General features: G+C 42.5%; 3 protein-coding genes across 3 annotated transcripts; 1 reads left to right on the top strand and 2 right to left on the bottom strand.

The window, feature by feature from the left end:
- Positions 1–777: 777 nt before the first annotated feature.
- Positions 778–3,568, bottom strand: LOC135496718 (zinc finger protein 391-like). Its single transcript, XM_064786189.1, has one exon. The coding sequence runs from the start codon at positions 3,126–3,128 to the stop codon at positions 1,584–1,586; it is 1,545 nt and encodes a 514-aa protein (XP_064642259.1). The 5' UTR covers positions 3,129–3,568; the 3' UTR covers positions 778–1,583.
- A 532-nt stretch (positions 3,569–4,100) lies between these two features.
- Positions 4,101–12,447, bottom strand: LOC135496717 (uncharacterized). The gene is made up of 9 exons (XM_064786188.1): positions 12,327–12,447; positions 10,338–11,067; positions 10,018–10,155; positions 9,403–9,510; positions 8,985–9,104; positions 8,457–8,552; positions 6,716–6,905; positions 5,721–5,945; positions 4,101–5,517 (listed from the first exon to the last, which is right to left on the bottom strand). The coding sequence occupies exons 2-9, from the start codon at positions 11,046–11,048 to the stop codon at positions 5,351–5,353; spliced, it is 1,755 nt and encodes a 584-aa protein (XP_064642258.1). The 5' UTR covers positions 11,049–11,067; positions 12,327–12,447; the 3' UTR covers positions 4,101–5,350.
- A 552-nt stretch (positions 12,448–12,999) lies between these two features.
- On the top strand, positions 13,000–18,669 carry LOC135496817 (28S rRNA (cytosine-C(5))-methyltransferase-like). Its single transcript, XM_064786343.1, has 7 exons — positions 13,000–13,131; positions 13,557–13,745; positions 14,715–14,947; positions 15,416–15,557; positions 16,073–16,188; positions 16,715–16,893; positions 17,197–18,669. Exons 1-7 carry the CDS (start codon positions 13,039–13,041, stop codon positions 18,285–18,287), a joined length of 2,043 nt encoding a protein of 680 aa, XP_064642413.1. The 5' UTR covers positions 13,000–13,038; the 3' UTR covers positions 18,288–18,669.
- Positions 18,670–18,909: the final 240 nt, after the last annotated feature.

Here is an 18,909-nt window from a genome sequence, read left to right as displayed (position 1 = left end):
CGCCAGGCCCGGGTAACTTTAGGATAAAGTATAGCGTCCAAAAGAATGACCAGACACACCACCGGATGTGCGTTAACTACAAAAAACGACTCGCTAACCTTATTGAACAATTTTTTTACATCCAAATATCAATTTCTTCCAAAAGCTATTATATTTTTGCCAAAAAAGTGCAGTCTGATGTATGGGCGGTTATTACCGCAAATAAAGACAAACCAAAGCAAAGACACTTGTGTAGCATATCAAGGACACGTAGATTGATACTTTTATGTGTGCCACATCAAAGACGATCTAACGATGCGAAGTCAACATGTTGACTTCGCGCCGTTATCTTTGACGTGGTGTATGGTCCAGAGAGGTATTGCGGTCATGTCTTATCTGTGCTGTGTATGGCTCATGAAAACAACTGTCCATCCCAGAGATGTTGCGGTCTAGTTTTATCTATGCCCTCCGGTGGTGTGTCTGGTCATTCTTTTGGACCCTAAAGTTACTCGGGCCTGGCGCGAGAGCGTTCGGGCTCGATTCATACTGGGCATGCGCCTCAAGGCGCGAGATCCGATGCTTACCGAAGCGCGGCGCTAGAAATCGAACGCGCTAAATGAGTCATGAAGCCGACTACCAGGTTCCTTGTTCCTGGTGTCTATCTATTGCTATGGCTAGCAAAAAACCCCACCAAACACAAGTAGCCTATCTATTGACATGCAGCCTTCAAGGAAATTCGAGAGAAACGAGGTTGTGAAAGAAATTCAGAAAATACTATTTCTATAAAAGAAACCTGTTTATTACTCCACAGTAAAGTACAGAACAAGAAATACCAGAACATTATTCAATTCATCAAACATAGTAATAGTTTCCAAATTACAACACGAGTTTGAAATGACCACACACCTCTTACAGTATGTACAAATTTAAGGTTGTAACAACCAACGGTAGTTTGATAACAGACAGAATCATTTTATAAACTTGACATAAACTTTCTCAGTGAAAAAGCATCAGGACTATTTGATTATAGAAACAAATAGTCATGAAATCGTAGCAATGTTGTCGAAAGGGTTAACATACCAGCTCAATAATAATTTTGAACACTTTTTTCTGCCACTGTTAGAATTTCAAACAGAACATAAGAATATTTATGAAGAGTGTAAAAGTATTGGGCGACTGGAAACTCGCAGCCAAACCTTAGTTGGCCCGTCATCAGACCATATCGGTACCTGAAGCCAAGACACCTCAGATACAGGCCCACAAAAACACATGGAGAAGGAGGGGGCCTTCAAGCAACACCCTTCTAGACATGGACAAAAAAGAAACAACAATTATCTTTCATCCCAGGACAGACACTGCAGACTCAAAGCGCGCCTTCAGGTCCATGGTGATTTCAAGTGAAATCCAGGCCCAAGAAGGAAATGAAAAGTGTTGACTGCATGACCAGCGGGGGTACAAGGCTTACACTGACTGCTGCATTAGAGAATTGGCATTTATAGCACTGGAGCTTGACAAAGGGCAGGTCATCTGATTCAGACAAAAGAAGCAGACACTGTTATAGATGTCCTTAACATGGAGGTTTATTACTGTATTTGGACCTTAGCTTACTTGATATGCGATGCCTCTTGCTCAACCTGGTCCCCTTGCTCTAGCAGCACTTGAACAACCTGGTCACCAGCACTATTTGATGCTGTAGTAACCGCGTCCTGCAACTGTAGCAAAAGATGATCATAGTCCCCGGCCTGGATGTTCGTGTGTGAGAACCCTGATCCTGTTTCTAATTGCATGATGCTACTGGTCCCAGCCTCTTCTGATTTTATCTCCGAGAGCGGTACGACTTGGATGTTGTTATCAACAATACGCACCGCCACTTGTGAACCAGAACTCGTATCACTTGGAATAACCGTCAGCGGCTGGTTCGGTAAGTCACCCCGTGCCAGTGTTGATAGAATATTTTGAACTAGGTGAAGGTCCGGAGTGTTCGAGTTGGTATCAGTACTGACAGAGATGTCGTGAATTTCTGATTCGTCAATGATCAAATTTTCTACTTTGTCAGTTTCTAGCATTTCAAGAGTTTCTTCCTCAGTTTGCAGTTTTAAAGGCGAAGTGATTTGCATTTTTAAAGTTGTAACGTCCCCTTGTGGCACCTCTAAAACCTGTGCAGAGTCAGACTCTTGCTTTACCAAATCACGTTTGTGAAATTCGTCATGTCTTTGATAAGCTGCCTTACTCGCGAAGGCTTTTCCACAGTCACACGTGTATGGGCGCTCACCGGTGTGTGTTCTCTCGTGCTTTCTTAAATCGCTGAGCTGAGCAAACCCACGTGAACACGTGTCGCATGTATGAGGCTTCTCCCCGGAGTGAATCCTCAGATGTAATTTCAAATGTTCCAAACGCCGAAAGCATTTCCCGCACGCATCGCAATGATGACGACGTTCGTCCGTATGCGACATCATGTGACGTTTAATATCAGAATTATTCCTAAAGGTGGCGCCACACCTTTCGCAAATAAACGGACTAAGTTTCCCGTGGCGACGTTTATGCAATGTGAGTAAATGGGCATCTGTGAATGACTTATCACACTCATCGATATCACAAACGTAGGGACGTTCTCCGGTATGAGATCGAACATGACGCACCAACTGGCTTTTTTTCGGAAAGCGAGCGTCGCACTGCTCACATCGGTGCGGACTTTCCATATTGTGCATCACATGATGTGTTTTCAACTCTTCCTTGCAGGTGTACCTTTTCCCGCAATAACCACATCGATGGGGTTTCTCAACGAAATGCGCCGCCTTAACGTGACGCGACAGAAGACACTTACGCGGGAAAGTCTCGCTACACTCCTCACAAATGAATTCACTCGATAAGGTCTTGGGACTTTTTCTCACAACAATCTTTATACTCGGACTACTTTCATTTGAACTGTTATCTACCAAATCCTTACACTGACTGCTTTCACTGTTGTCTTCCACGTTTTCTGTCTGGCTACTTCCACTTAAACTCTTTACCGGACTACTTTCGACAGATTCCTCCATATTCTTACTTGGACCACCCTCAACAACGCAACTCTCCAAGTGCCAATCCCCCGATTTAGTCCCAACATAGTTTTTCGTCAAATCTCCCTTCACAGGGTGAACCTGTAACATATGAATCCTTAAACAACGCCCGCTAGTAAATTTACACTCGCATTTCGAACAATTATTTCCCGATTTAACATCAACACATTTCCGTCCGGTTTTCTCAATCAATTTTTCTTGATCATGTTCCCCTTGACAATCACGCCTTCCAACACTTTCGACAACAGATTTCGGATCTAGATTGTCCGATTCACAAATCAAAGTAATATTACTGGCAGTGATTTTAGTACAACTAGAAACTTTCTGCGTTACTTCCAAAACATCCTTCACGTTACATCCATGGTTTAAATCAGAAGAGACGTCCGTAACCTCCCGAGACACTTTCACATCTTTCGAAGAATTTTGCAAATCTTCAGACGTTTCAATCGGCTCAGACTTTACGTCGGTCAAGTATCCGGATCCGGCGTAGTAGTCGGTCCAAGTCTGTAAAGACGCAACAGGTAACCATGGTTACTACTTGACAACATTATAGGACATGATATATTTATTTCTCATCAACGATCCAGGCAGTCTTGAGACGGGGAGCGAAGTAGACAAATTCGCCATCGTTTACCTGGTTTCCGCCCTGGAAAGAGACAACAATACGCCATTTTGAGAACTTGGGACGAAAAAATACAAAAACGAGTCTTAATTTCAAATAACATCATACAACGATTGCATTGATCGGGGGATGTCCCGATTAACAAGACAAATGAATATTGGGGAACGAAGATTCTGGAATAAAACTAGTGTCTTTTTTTAAGTTTCTAGAGGTATAAATGCCCGCCTGCACTTAAGAACTTCAGCTTCTGTATATCACTAAGTATATAATGTAGGGACAAGAATAGGTGACACTAGATCAACCAAGTAATCACCGGTTTCACCCAGAGACAAGCAATCTTTTTATCGCCTGTTGCAACAAAAAGGTCACTGCAACAAAAATTGCTTGTCTGCAACGCACTTTAGACAAACAAAACAAACCGAAGGTTCAGTACTGTTTTAATACATGGCAAGTTTTATTTCATAATCATCGGAACATTTACACCAACTAGTCATTAAAGGAACTAGGAATAACCTAGTAATACACGTGTCACATGGCGTCAAGACCATACCTCTACAATAAATCTATACAACTTGGATGCTGAACCAGTCATTTTCATCCAAATCTATGTCCAAAATTCAGCCAAATCTTTCAGCCAGAACACAGTAGGTATTGCATTACATCAAAACATAGAAGGAAATGTCTTGGAGAGATAACTTTACACACTTCACAGAATAATCATTCATCACCACATTGTTTATCAGTTGATCAGACATTTCAACACTGGTCATATAGAACTTGTAACAGCCAGTATGTGTGCACAACTTTTCGAATTTTACTACCTGCCCCCTTATATGGCTAGAGCCCGGCCAACCACATGCATGCATACGCAGAAAGATTGTCACTCTATACAGGTGTATGAAGTCAATGGCACAGTTGATGTCGGCAAGCTGCATAACAAAACACAATGAGACTTGTTTTTGTACAAATGTAATTCAATACCACTTTAAATCAATGAACCTTAACATGCTTTGTGAGAAATTACGAATCATTCAATTTATTCACATGTACACAAAATGAACCGCAAATTTACAATGTCCTCCCGTCAGTTGCTCACCTACCTTGGAAATGACTTGCCCCCAATTCTGGAATCTCCAGCTTCATTACCACAAATCTGCGCTGTAGACTGAAAAGTTTTACCTCCTCTGTTCCTAAACGTTTTCTCTTATTCTGTGATGAAATAATTCCTGGCTCATTCTACAAGTTGTCAGTATGTGGTCGGTTTATTCAGGTAGATGATATGATCTTGGCAGTGCCAGCATAGCAGGTACAGCAAGGTCTCATTCTCCCAGACCAAAGGTAGATTAAGAAGGATTACTAGAACAGGCTTCCCCAAGCTATCAAGGTAATCAGGATTATTGACAAAACACAGCAGGGAGGACATGATTTCTTATTGCTGGAAGTTTCTCTAGTGCAGATTTGTAATGTTCAGAGAACAGATGACATCAACAAATAAACAATTCATCACTCATCATATAAACAGTCTAAACTCGCATATTTTAATATTTCATTATCAAAATGATGAAATTACATTAACAACCAATCAATGGTTTGTGCAGATAATTGCAAAAACAGAGTCGCACAAAAGTATCAAGATCCAACGCCTTGATTTCTCAAGACGGACACTCAAGAGTCTTCAAATTCAACACCGTCAGGCCAGTTGCGCCCTCGTGCATGGCTCGAGTCCCAAATCCAAACACGGTTGACATATTGGCCTCACCACAGCATATGTCAAGCGCAATGCTTGAATTTGTTTATTATCCGCGAGATCTTCTGACGTGCCGCAATGGAAGCAGACCGGAGAGAAACGCCCAGCTCCTAAGGAATAAAAAGAAAAATGTCATCATAACAACTACGTTGTCAAGCTACTTGTAGTCTTTCTCTCTCTGGGATTCACAATAAGAGTCATCAGAGACAAAGGAAGATGGAGTTGGAGAGGTGGAGAAGGCCTCACGTCTCAGCACCAGAGGACTAAGTAAGTGACTGACCAAACTGAAGTTGGTTGCTTTCCGACTACTTACTGTAATACGATGTCTCCATGGGTGAACAGCACGACATTTGCTCCCTCACAACAAACTTCTTGTAGAGCTCACAGTCCTCCGTGAACAGCGGGAATCCACACATGTATGAGATCTCCCCCAGATAGACCTCGAGCATATTTTTTTCCTCCTCCGATGGTTTGTACCAGCTGTAGACCACACGCAGCTTGCCACATTCGACGCACCCAACGATGGTACGCGCACGCTCTGAAGAGACGAAGAAAAATGTTCATGTGATTTTTAGGGGCCACGCATGAATTGCCATGTTCTTTATCAAGGAGCCGCTCTGGTGTAGTGGCTTGGACTCTCGACCAGCGGTCAAGAGGTCCCGGGTTCGATCCCCACTGTCGGCGTGAGACTGTAGGCTGGTCTCTCTGTCTTACTTGCCTCTCTGCACCCAGGTGTATAAATGGGTACCGGTCAGAAATGCTCAGATTGTAGCGCTGGTTGAGCAGCTCATCTGAGGTCTACTGAAAGGCTTCAGGACAGACTGGGGTTAAAGTGTAAAGTCGGATGACAACCTATATCGTAGTTGACATCAGACTATAAACCCTAAACTTTAACTTTAAAACTTTCTTTGCACTCAATAATGATCCACGCTTGCTCTGAATCAAAATCAAAACCTCTTTACAAACATGCACCAGTAGAAGACCTCACATATCCAATTACTGATACTACAGGCTCGCCATAAGAAAATCAAAACATTAGAAATCTCTCCATGCACTTACTTTTTCCGCCTTTCAAAGAACGACTGCATTAACAAGATCTAAGAGCCATGTTTAGTTCCCCCAGGTATATGGCATAATCTAACCCGCCAGCCATGAGGGAATTCCTTTATGGCCCAGTGGTTGGCGCGTTGGCCCAGGAGTGGAAGTTAAGCAAGGTTGAGCGCGGTCAACCTTTGGATCGGTGACCGGCATGTACAATACAAGCCAAATTGATGGCTTTTTACTTTCTTCAACCCGAATGTTACCTACCTGCAGAGAGAATCTTTTGGTTTTTCTTGTCCGCTTCTTTCCTCTGGCTGTTGATCTCTAACTGTTTCCCCTCATCGATGCTGAGATCGATGACAACATCCTCCTGGCCATCAACGACCTTCTTGAGTTCTGTCACATTCACATGGTTCTTACAAAACGGGCAGTGTGCGCCCATCGCACAATTCTTCAGCTGAAAAAAACCAATGGGATGTGTTGAAAGGTTGGAATGATCGAGGTCGTATTTTGATGAACTTACTGATTGTGGTCACCTTTCCACACAGGCCTCTCAGACAATCACACCAAATATTTGTGGGGGTTTTAAAATGTTGACCATCCTGAAACATTTTCTGGCTCCAGGTTATACATGTAATGATCAAATATGCTTCTAAACATCTTTAAATGACATCACAAATCAAGTCAGTCTCATGGTCATGCCAAAAAAAGACTGATTTTGGCATGGCACCAGCAAATGAAATCAGAGTTAAATGGTCTTATTGAGAGTACAGTAGAACCTCCCTTAGCGGACAACTCTCAATTAAGGACAACCTCTATATTAAGGACACTAGTTTTGGTCCCGAATTGGTTGTTTCCATTCAATTTGACCTCTCTAATCAGGACACCTTTCTATTAAGGACAGCACTTGTCAGTCCCCAGGGTGTCCTCAATAGAGAGGTTCTACTGTACTTAACCTGTACTTCTGTCACAGTGCTTAGTAATATCCCCAAGATATCCCCATAAAACACTTCACTAACAGAAACTGAACCCTTTTAGGACTGAGGGTATCTGAAGCCCTGAAAACCAGATGAGATTTTCAGTATGATTAACGGAACATCACAACGCGGACATTCATTTCAAATCGCACCATTTTTATTCGAAGTATTATTATATCAAGGAAAAGTGCATTGGTTTTCTTTTTCGTAATACTCTCAGTCACAAAAGGGTTAAAACTTGAGAATTCCAGAAATTCCAGAAATTTTATAAAGAGGAAGAAATCGACGTAAACCAGGCTTTTTCTTACCTTTAATATTCTAAAGCGCTAAGTAGTTTCGTGTCATCCAGGTGCAGAGTTGAAAAATAGGTGAAGACTTAGTTTTCAAATGAGCAACACAATCATTTTGCTGATGTTGCTGGATATTTTTCCACAGCAGAAGACCATCCCTCAGTCCTATAAGGGCTCATTAAAGTTTAGATTCTGTTGAAATAATCTCAACGATAGGATTGATGTATTCAGGAGCAGGCCATCTTTACACCAGTAGGGCAGCACCATGGCCCAGTGTCGAGCATCCGATGTATGATCGGAAGGTCATTGGTTCGTGGCCTGTACAGTGCCAATCAGGGGCAGAAAATGACCAGGTGGGGCATTGGGTGTTGGCAGTCTGGCTGTGCCTAGGTTGCTATAGATAGGTTTCTGGATTAGGGTGGGGAATGACATGAACGAACGTAAAACACTTTGAGACAGTACAGTTGTACAGGACTCACTCAATACTGGACATTTCTATGTCAACTACGGCACTACATCCCTAAGCATACAGTATAAAAGTACTAAAGGCCTTCAAGCAATTACATTTCAGAGCAAAACGGATGAGGAAAACAAGCAAGAACATTCCAGAGTGGCCGACATTATACCAATGCATTCAGCATGTGCGAAATCACAACTTTGTCGATGAACTCAACAATTTCTCAAAATCAGCATTCTCCTCAAGGTAATTTGTCAGGGAAAGTTTTTTCATGTGATGCATACCTTTGCTTTTATAATCCGACCACGCTTACTCCTCATCGGGCTTGCTTCAGCTTTTGATGCGGATGCTGGTGTGTTTTCACTGGACTTCTGTGTTTCCTGAAAGAGTTCAAAATTTGGGTTAACGAACGCTAATAAAACCAAAACGAACCAGATGGAAATTTACATTGAAGCAATGCTACATTCCAATGAAGTGTTTTTCCGATAGATCTGGCCCAAGCTACTTGGCTGACCTCTTTGTCTTGTCACAAAATCGTCATAGTGTGATCACAAATAGTAATGTTACACAGCCCTGGGCAGTCGGTGTCATAGTTGACCGGCGGACACCGTGAGAGCACTGGTTAGGCCTACCCAAAGTAAATCTAGTGTTACGCAACACCACTATCTTTTGGTAAATCTGATCACATTCCTGAGTACAACTTAGTTCTTTTGACTAGAATGATATGAAAACACTTGACATATCTCAGAAAACGCCAAAGTTCTGCAACTTTTGACTAGATGACCCTACTGTAAGGAAGTGCCAGGTCTTACCTCAGCCTTTCTCCGCCGGCCACTTGACCTTGGAGTGATGGATTCCACCGCCACATCAGTGGCGCTGGGAGTGGCAGCTTCCTTGGTAGACGCACAAGCTGGACTCGCATTACCAGCACTCTAGAAATTACATGGAAAAGCAGAATCAGAATAAGGCCACATACCGTTGAACCTCCCTTAGCGGACACCTCTCTATTGGGGACAACCTCTGTATTAAGGACACTAGTTTTGGTAAGATGGCAAGATGGGCCTCAATCTGATCTGCAGTCGATGGTTTTGTGTCTGCCTGATCTCATTCCTCAAGCATCAACTATCCTCCCTTCAAACCTCTCATTCATCAGGACACTGATTGGAAATTTCTAATCTCACATGCGTGAACCTTCGATAGATAACCACCAATTCGTAAACATAGACTTACTCTTGTTTTTCGGAGCGGCGTATCTGTAGATTCTTTACCGGAATCTGATTGGTCTGTCGTAACGTTGGTAACGGTGGCATCACCCTGACCACCTTTGCTTTCAACAAGCTGAGGAAAAATTGGAGCAATACAAGTATTACAACTGAATGATCACATACACACGCCGACCTTAAAGGGTCCGTCTACTTGACCTCGACAAGGAGATTTGAGGCCGGACTCTCTTGTCACTGTCACACTAGTAACGGAGTTTCATATTGAAATTAAGTTTGCATCACCACTACATTGTGATGAGGTGGCACAAATGCAGAGTGAATTGGCCAACGTAGTTTTAAGAGCTTCAGCTAGAAATCCGAAAAGGCAGGGAAGGGCACAGCCTAAAATGTGCAGGATACAGCACCTGCTTTAAATGAAACCATCCTCCCTTTCTCTCCCCTAGGACCCTTAAATCCTCAGGTGGCACATGGGACTTCCATCTGGGTCCTCCCCTCAAGTCGGTTAGCAGCCTTCTGCCGGATGACTCCCATGTGAGGCCATCTAGTGGCTGACAAAAAACAGGCTGAAAACTGCCCAAAATGGCTGAAGACTAATTTAACTTCTTTCACCAGAGCCACTTACCTTTTGAGGAAATGTTCTCACAACTTGAACTGTTCTCTTTTTCTCTGCTTGCTTAACAACTGACTGAACAGGGGTTGCGATTAACTTGACCTCTTTCACACCATTTGCAGCTTGAGACACAGCTCCCTTGACAACAGGCTGGAACAGGGACAAATGATCAAAACTCTTCTTTAGATATGACTTAATTGTAACATAGACTACACTACAGCCAGGAAATAAATAATTCGCCAGATGTTGCATACTTGCATGCTACATTTTGTCTTGTCGATTACTTCTACATGTACTCTACTACTAATATAGTGCGCAGGCCTCGTACATACCTCAGAACCATTCTTAGCCACCTTCAATTTTTCAGTCAATGAACCATTCTCCTCCGTCAACCGCAACATCTCGCTCCTGTATTTTTCCAACGTTTCCTCACGCTCTGACCGATTCGGGTCTAAATTTTGCACATGACTTTCCAGCTCCTCGACCTTAGCGGTCAAAGCCAGATTCTCCAGAGTCAAATTCGACAACACTGTCTCTCGGTCTTCCATATCCGCCTGAAATTTATCAATTCGTGCTTGCTTGTCGTCTGACACACCGTCATATTTCTTTTGCTGAGACAACAACTGCGTGATTGTTGCCTGTGTCGTCGACATCGACTCATTCTTCTTTCTCAACTCCTCCTCTAACGTCGCCACTTTTTTTCTCAGTTCCCCAGCGAGCTGCTCTTTATTTTGTATTTGTGCCCACGCGGTCACAACTTGACTTTCCCGAGACGAGAGTTCTGTCTGATACGCTGCGATCAGATTATACAACTCGTTCCAAGTCGTCGACAACAGAGTCCCTCTGTCCTGCAGTGTTGAAAGAACTGCTGGATCTTCGACCGTGACGACACCAGGCTGGCTGAGGAGTGTATGAAGCTCTGTCCATGCCGTGCACAGGATGTCTCCCTTCCGCTGAAGCTCTCCCTTCAGCGTGTCAAGCAGGTTTTCGGCAGCCTCCTCTGGCGAGGCCTTGATGTGGATCACATTCACAGTGTTTGACATGATGGCACACTCAGCCTATCTGAAGTGAAAGAAAGATCAATTGGAAGAGCGGAGAGGACACTTTAGGGTCAGGAGACATCAGATGGTGGGAGAGGCCCACAAAGACAAAACAGAAGACCAAGCTTGGCCAAAAACAGCATCCAGTGATCCAGATCTTGCAGGTGTTATCAATATCATCAATCAAATATTCATTGACACACGTCACAAGACGTAACACAGTAACACCTTTGAAGAACTTCACTAAACTTTTTATGTTACTGTCTAGGCCTACTGCTCAGTTGGCCTCTTCATTTCCTTTATTGCGCCTGGCACAAGAACATACGACTTAGCCCACCCAATGCCAATAATGGCATTGCAAGGGTAACCGGAAAAACGCCGACCGACCGGCCGACCGACTGACCTGCCAACCTACCGTCATATGCAGTATCCCTTTCGCTTCTCTATAGCACATGTATCTGTGTAGTGCCCAGCGCAATGGTAACCGGAAAAACGCTGACCGACCAACCTTCCGACCTACCAACCCAAGGAGTTTCGTAGTTGAGTCACTGGTCTCATAAGTCAATGTGATATATCCAATCCACGATACCAGGTCATGTGAAATGAAATTGTAAACAAGCGCACGTGCGCTGGTCAAATGACAACAAATGCATGTTGCGCGTTGCAGTTCATGCATTGCATCGGTCGAGACACTCGAGTAGAAAAACTACAGTGCACAGATTAGGCCCAAATCATGTTTTTATATCAACCGACAATGTAGACAAAGCATATCTTTAGAGTATCGTTATCAGTTCCTTACCGCGTGGGCTCGTTTTCCCGGTATAATTGACTGGAGATGCTGCTGTCAGACACGTCGGACTCCATCACGTCCATTGCGCTGGGCACTACACAGATACATGTGCTATAGAGAAGCGAAAGGGATGCATATGACGGTAGGTTGGCAGGTCAGTCGGTCGGTCGATCGGTCGGTCGGTCGGTCGGTCGGCGTTTTTCCGGTTACCCATTGCAAGCGGACACAGCACAGACTTGAGGCATGGCGAGGCGCCACCTCATGGAAATGCATTGCAAATGCAACGTAGTATCTAAATAAGTATATTGTATTGTAATTGTATAGGCCTGTCATGGATTGAACGTGTTGAATGTAGGCCTATCTCGATCTGAGTAGCCTATCTCCATGATCTCAGATTGAGATTCAGAAAAGAATAGAAGTAACACCACAAACAACAGGTTTTTACATTGTATATCAACGGGATCAGATATAATTTTGTATCATATGAGTACCTCGTCTAATAAACTAGCAAATTAACAAATGAATAGTGTATCTTCCTAAGCTGATTTGCAAAAATTGGCCATTGAAAATTGGAAAGTTTAGATTTTTTCAAACAACAGCCGACGCCATGTTGAGTTTACGAACGAGTGCGCATCCATCTGCGCACCCATCTCCCGGTTCAAAATTCAGTTCTGGAAATAATTATATTTGGTAACGTTTGGTCCCCACCTAGGTGAAATTAAGGAACTTTAACGTGTCAATACACTATATTCTGCATGATAAGACCACCCAAGGATTGTATTTTTGATTCCAAATCCTATGGTCCTCTTTATGCTACAGATGAAGTGTGAACACCTAGATCCCTGTGGCTATTTAGTTAAGCAATAGCGCAAGACAGTGTGCGTGTGACTTCACACTTTTGGGGAGGTCGTTGATATCGATCAAGAAGGCTGGGGAACACCAGATGTTATTGATGAGGCCATCAAACTAAAATTCTGGATACTCCTTTCTGCCATTAAACATACAAGTGTTCCAAACTGCTGCCCTGCCCTTTTATTTGCATTGATTTTCGAAAGAAATTCAGAGCTCTGTCCTAAAAGTAAAATTTCCCGAACTATTCCTTCGGGAATCCCGGTCTCGTTCTGACAACTGCTAAATGACGTCATTCAAGAAAACCCCAAAGAGAGTGAGAAAAATTGGTGTAATAATCCCTTCTAAAACATCATGTTAGCGCATGAAGTAGCGGCTGAAATTATTGGGAAGTTGTCAGAGAAGAAGCACACTGTTAAGTCCTTAGTTCTGAGTAGCAAATTTAGGGTAATTCTTTCTTGAAGCTTTGGAAAATCTAAATGAACTTAGGCCTACTTAGTATTAAATGATTAAAAAGATACCAATTGTCATGAATTAGGCACATCAATCATCATCACTCAGTGAAAAAGATATACACAAAGTCATCTAGAAGCATGCACATACATTATTCATCCATACCCTACTTTTAAATGCATGCAGTGCCAGTGATGAATTGGCTAAACTTTAGAATCCCCGATCGGAAATGACGTAGTTTGATCGCATTCAACTATAGTATAAATCCATTGAACAGTGGTGCTTGGTTTGTCAACCGATGACCTTTTTTTGGGGTGTGATCGGGGATTGTAAACTCGTTCCGATGAATTGAATAGGATGCAATGAGGACCTGTACTCCTGTATATAGTATTTTTAGTAATTCCCCGTTTTTCTTTCAGAATATCAAACAGCTGTACGCGCTTGTCTGTGAAACATTGAAATATCGACAGGTTTTAGAGAAGATCATCGATTCTACCAAACTGTTGAAGCGAGAGAGAAACCTCTGCCAGAAGACCAAAGCGTTCACTATTGTTCTTCTTTATGACTTCTTGTTTGGGAAGGGGTTGCAGGCTGCTGGAAAGTGGAAGGTTCGTGATCTTATTCAAAACCAAGATATTTTCCATTTTGCTCCTCTGCCTCTGGGCGAACCAGAGTGGCCATTAGCCTAGGCTTTGGGACAAACAGATTGACCTCAACATCATATGTGAACCGCCATGACGGAACAAGTCGCATGTCGCTCCGAGCTTGACAGGTTGAGACGGACTGGTTGTTCATTTCACTGTTGTCTGCCTTTTGTGACACCTGAGTAAATAAATTTCGTCTATTAGTATTATGTCCTGGTGTCATTTTAGGCTCATCTTGTGTGCGACATGCAACTCATTTTGTCATGGTGGGTCACACTTGTTCAGTTTAATATTATAGCATTATAATGATGACCTCTATCTTCAAGTTCAAGTGTTCATTATTGAATAATTTTCGAATATTCTGAGGATAAAATGATGTGAGAATACTTGACTTGCCAAACTCAGAAATGCAGCGCCACTCGCGGACAAAGATAGAACAACTCGACATTTTTTTCACCGGTTTTCGCTGCGCATGCGTACCACTACCAGCCATCCGGAAACTAATAATGGCGGCAATCTGAACTTGTTTTTTGTAAGTTTTTGAGAGTTCAAAAAGTTCTTTAAGGCTCATGATTTAAGATAATTTAGCAATCTGATAACTATTACGTGTTAAGAAACAGACGTACCACAGAAGATTTATAAACATGACCACGAAAAGCGGAAATCAACTAAAGATGACGGCTGGTACGCATGCGCAGCGAAAACCGGTGAAAAAAATGTCGAGTTGTTCTATCTTTGTCCGCGAGTGGCGCTGCATTTCTGAGTTTGGCAAGTCAAGTATTAGAAAGCTTTTAATCATTGCCTGTTATTGGTAACCAAAACTTTTCAGCAGACGGATATGAATATTGAATTGGGTCAAATATGTTAGTACAGTCTTTGTCTCAAAAGTGTGTTCCCACCTTCTTTAAATAAAATGTCAAGTTTTATTTTCAGGCCTGCATATTGAACCACAAGGCTGCCCTCAATGCAGAGCTGGCCCGGATCAAGATAAAATCAGGAGCCGTCACAAACCAGGATCTCATTCCGGAAGAAGTCCAAAAAGCTAGTGTGGTGCTCCCAAGATATGTCCGCGTGAATACGATAAGGGCTGATGTGGCCTGGGTCAAGAGGCAGTTTGTGGCGGAAGGGTATAGAGAGGTTGTGAATCCTGGAAACAGTCATGAAAGGTATGATTGCCAATGCATGTACATGTACCTGAATGCATTTATCTAAAAGTACTGGGTGTTTCTCAAAACATGGCACAATTGCAAGGTTGAGTAAAATTGCTTATAAATGTCTAATCTAAGGCCTACTGAATAAGTATCATTGTGAGCTTGAAGCCCTAAAAATAGATTCCATGTCAACAACTGTAACAACAAAATCTGTGACGTACTGGTTATTACGCAACATACACCTGAAAAACGGGTAGTTCATCTGAAATTTTCATGTTTGGGCTTGAAAGTTATGACCTATAGCTCTCCAGTTGTCCTTAGTGTCAACTGATAATGTAGGCTATTGCTGAGGAGAAGACTCACCATTGCAACGTAGGTTGGTCTGTCATTATGTGACATCTGGAGTAACTCCATCATACTAAACTGCATTCAAAACTAATTGCATTTAAAATACACATGTAAACTTATGTTTTCATCGTTCAGTTTCATGGAAGCTGTGCGCAACCTGCTACCAAAGCAATTCACTGAAGATCTTCACGTCAAGAATGTGCTGGTGTTTAGCGCAGGGACAGACCTGCACAACTTCTGGCTGCACAAGTCTGGCCACATCATATTACAAGACAAGGTACTTACTTAAATCACTACCTACAAAATATTTTGATGGTAAAAGAAGGCGCCAGTAGGGGAAAAAATTTCAAACTTTTTTTGTTTTTGTTCATTGGGGGTAACTGACCCCTGAAACTGTGCACCTCAAAATGTTGAATTCTGTTCCTTAATCCTATGAATTAATGCTAGAAACCCTAAAATATATCACTTTCTGGTGGAGATAGTGATGGAAGAGAGAGATACTTTAAATTTGGCTGCAGGTGGTTGTCCTGTCCTTGCTTAGATAGCTGTGTTCCTGATCTGGTGGAACCTTTGAAAAGGGATCGGCAGTCAATGGTGTCTCACACAGCAGGATGGAGATGACGAGAGTTGCGGCTGCAATCATGACACAATTAGCACTTTCAGGAAATGCTCATCAGGTAGAGCTGACCATTGAATGGTCATAGTCGAGAGGTTGTCCCTATTGATAACTTTTAAAATGTCAATTTCACTGTTTCACACTTGGTAACGACATGTTTTCATTTTCAATTTCAGGCTAGTTGTTTCCCGAGTTACATCTTGTCGCCACCTGCTGGTAGTCATGTGATCGATTGTTGCGCCGCTCCGGGGAATAAGACGAGTCACATGGCGGCCATTATGCAAAATAAAGGGTGAGTTAGAAGAGGAGTCGTTTGGTTCTTATGAAGGGGGTTGTTCGACGTCTATTCGATTCCTCGTCCTTCCCCATAATTTGCAGTAAAAGGAGGAAACATAATTTTGGAGGATGATACTGGTTTATACAATAGTTTATACAATAGTTTATACAATAGTTTATACAATAGTTTATACAATAGTTTATACGATAGTTTATACAATAGTTTATACAATATAGTTTATACAATAGTTTATACAATAGTTTCGCCACCGGACATGATATCCCTGTAAATCCTCTGTAACTAAATACAGTTGAACCTCCCTTAGCGGACACCTCTCTATTAAGGACAACCTCTCTATAAAGGACACTAGTTTTGGTCCCAATTGGTTGTTTCCATTCAATTTGACCTCTCTAATCAGGACACCTCTCTGTTAAGGACAGTACTTGTCAGTCCCGAGGGTGTCCTCAATAGAGAGGTTCTACTATAGTATGATAAGCTGACTTGATTTTAGCCTTGATCATTACGTCGTTTTTCATTTCAGGAAAATCTTTGCTTTTGATCTTGATCCGCGTCGGCTCCGAACAATGCAGAAACTGTGCAGAATAGCTGGCGCCACCAACATCGATTACAAGCACCAAGATTTTCTGACGGTCGACACGAATGATGAGAAATACGCCGACGTGGAGTACATCTTAGTGGATCCGTCCTGCAGTGGCTCAGGTATGAATGCGGAGATCATGGCCTTGAAGGTTAGAGTGCCGGGGGTAGACACAGGATGACATGGGTTCAACTCTCAGTTTGATCATCTTTGTGTCCTTGAGCAAAGCATTTAGTCCTACTTTCTAATCTCCGCTCGGGAGTTAATGAGTGCATCTATCTAGCTGGCAGAGATGAGAAAATCTGAATAATTCTCCTTGGCTTGGGCTGTCAATATGGCATTAGGTGTAGTGCCTTGCTCAAGGACAATTGAGACGAAAAAGTTAGGCCTTTAAGACTCACTTATTCTAACTTCCTTTTATTCAGGAATCGCTAGTCGCCTGAACAGTTTGACAGATGATGAAAAGTCAAGTTCGAAAGATCGCCTGGAAAACTTGGCAAAGTTCCAGAAGTCTATCGTAAAACACGCCTTGTGTTTCCCAAACGTCAAAGCAGTAACGTACTCGACTTGTTCAATTCATCCTGAAGAAAACGAGGCAGTCGTCAAAGATGTTTTGAAAGATTTTGGCGGGAAATTCCATTTGCGTTACGTTTTACCCGACTGGACGCATCGTGGAGTTGGAGGCGATGATGTCGGGGCGTCGTGTATTCGGGCGTCGCCGCAAGTGGACTTGACCAATGGGTTTTTTGTTGCGTGTTTTTTGCGGACTTTGCCTGATTCACCAGAGATTTTGATACCAGGTTCTTCATTAGAAAGTGGTGTGTGCGCTACAAAGGATGTTTGTCCTGTTGATTCAAATGTGGTTGAAATTGTTGTGAAATCCAAGAAGAAGAAAAGGAAAAAGAAAAAGAAGACTACCAGTAGTTTGGGAAATTGTGCGGGGCGTGACATTTGTGAAAACGGGGCAGGTCAATCTGTGGATGTTAGAAGTGTTACTTTTGCTAAAGTTAGTGCAGAGACAACAGGCCTCTCTTGCCAAGGAGTTGAAAATATTCTGGGCAAGAAACGAAAGTCATCTACGCAGGATACTGCTGGACTTGTTATGAGTGGTACTGGGCATCAAACTGATAAGTCGTATGAAAAGGTAGCTGAAAGTAAAACTAGCTGTATGGAGGTGGGGACTCATGTTGGGTTGAGTAATGTTCCTTTGACTGGGACAAGTGATGCGGGATCAAAAAATGGCTGTAAGAGACGTAAGGTGTCATCGCCACAGGGTGGAGCTCGGCTTGATGTGGACGGGAGTGGGGTGGTCAAATCTTGTGAAAAGTCTTTACAGCGTTCCGCGAAACGGAAAAAATGCCGCCAGCGGGCAAAACAACGGAAAAAAGCTTTGTGGGATGGTGCTGGGGTTGGTTTAGAAGGGAGTCGCGATAAATCTTGTAAAGAAGATGTTGTTTTAAGAGAGGTAGATGAGACAAGTGGTAAGATTGGCGAAAGCAGTCTTAAGGTTGTGTAGGGTTAGACACATCATGTGGGTGGGTAGTTGCTTCTTCTGAAATATGTGTTGCTGGGTCTGAAAATATGCGAGGGAAAAAACGCAAGTCATCTCCACCAGAGACTGTTTAGTTTGTCTCATTTTGATGGATCCGTTGAACTTGTTGAAAGTAAATTAACTGCTGATTGAATCAATCAAGTGAAGAAGTGGTTGAAATATCTAACTGCTGATTGAATCTTACTGGAATCAAGTAGAAAATAAGGCTGTAATCCATACTAAATGGAATGAAGTTTTCCAGGGACTGAAAAAGTTGCGACTCGTGTTCTTATTGCATCTATATTACAAGCTCTTGTTGTATGGTCAAATCTGTGTAAATGCATCAATAAAAGTTACTTTACTCTAATTTTATTTTCCTAACTTTGTTCGTTATGATGTCAGAACCAACTTCACATCACCCCACTCGTCTGTGACAGGAGGCAAAAAAAGAGTCACAGTGACCATATTATCAAGATCGAGCCAGTGGGTGATATGAATAAAGACTAGCAAATGCTTTTATCTAAAACTTTATGTACATTTACACTAGGCCTTTCTGTACAGAATTGAACACAGGACATTTGGGCTTGGCAATGCATTGGAATTTATG

Source organism: Lineus longissimus, chromosome 12 (genome assembly GCF_910592395.1).
Source record: "Lineus longissimus chromosome 12, tnLinLong1.2, whole genome shotgun sequence".
In the NCBI taxonomy this organism is placed as follows: Eukaryota; Metazoa; Nemertea; class Pilidiophora; order Heteronemertea; family Lineidae; genus Lineus; species Lineus longissimus.
This window is presented reverse-complemented; position numbering and strand designations above follow the sequence as displayed.

Coding starts and splice junctions, on each gene's coding strand:
- LOC135496817 (XM_064786343.1), top strand. CDS start 13,039: ATGTTAGCGCATGAAGTAGCGGCTGAAATTATTGGGAAGTTGTCAGAG. Junction 13,746..14,714: donor AGGCTGCTGGAAAGTGGAAG/GTTCGTGATCTT, acceptor TTTTATTTTCAG/GCCTGCATATTGAACCACAA. Junction 16,189..16,714: donor GCCATTATGCAAAATAAAGG/GTGAGTTAGAAG, acceptor TTTTCATTTCAG/GAAAATCTTTGCTTTTGATC.
- LOC135496717 (XM_064786188.1), bottom strand. CDS start 11,048: ATGTCAAACACTGTGAATGTGATCCACATCAAGGCCTCGCCAGAGGAG. Junction 8,553..8,984: donor GCCGGCGGAGAAAGGCTGAG/GTAAGACCTGGC, acceptor GAACTCTTTCAG/GAAACACAGAAGTCCAGTGA. Junction 5,946..6,715: donor CCAAAAGATTCTCTCTGCAG/GTAGGTAACATT, acceptor TCGTCTCTTCAG/AGCGTGCGCGTACCATCGTT.
- LOC135496718 (XM_064786189.1), bottom strand. CDS start 3,128: ATGTTACAGGTTCACCCTGTGAAGGGAGATTTGACGAAAAACTATGTT.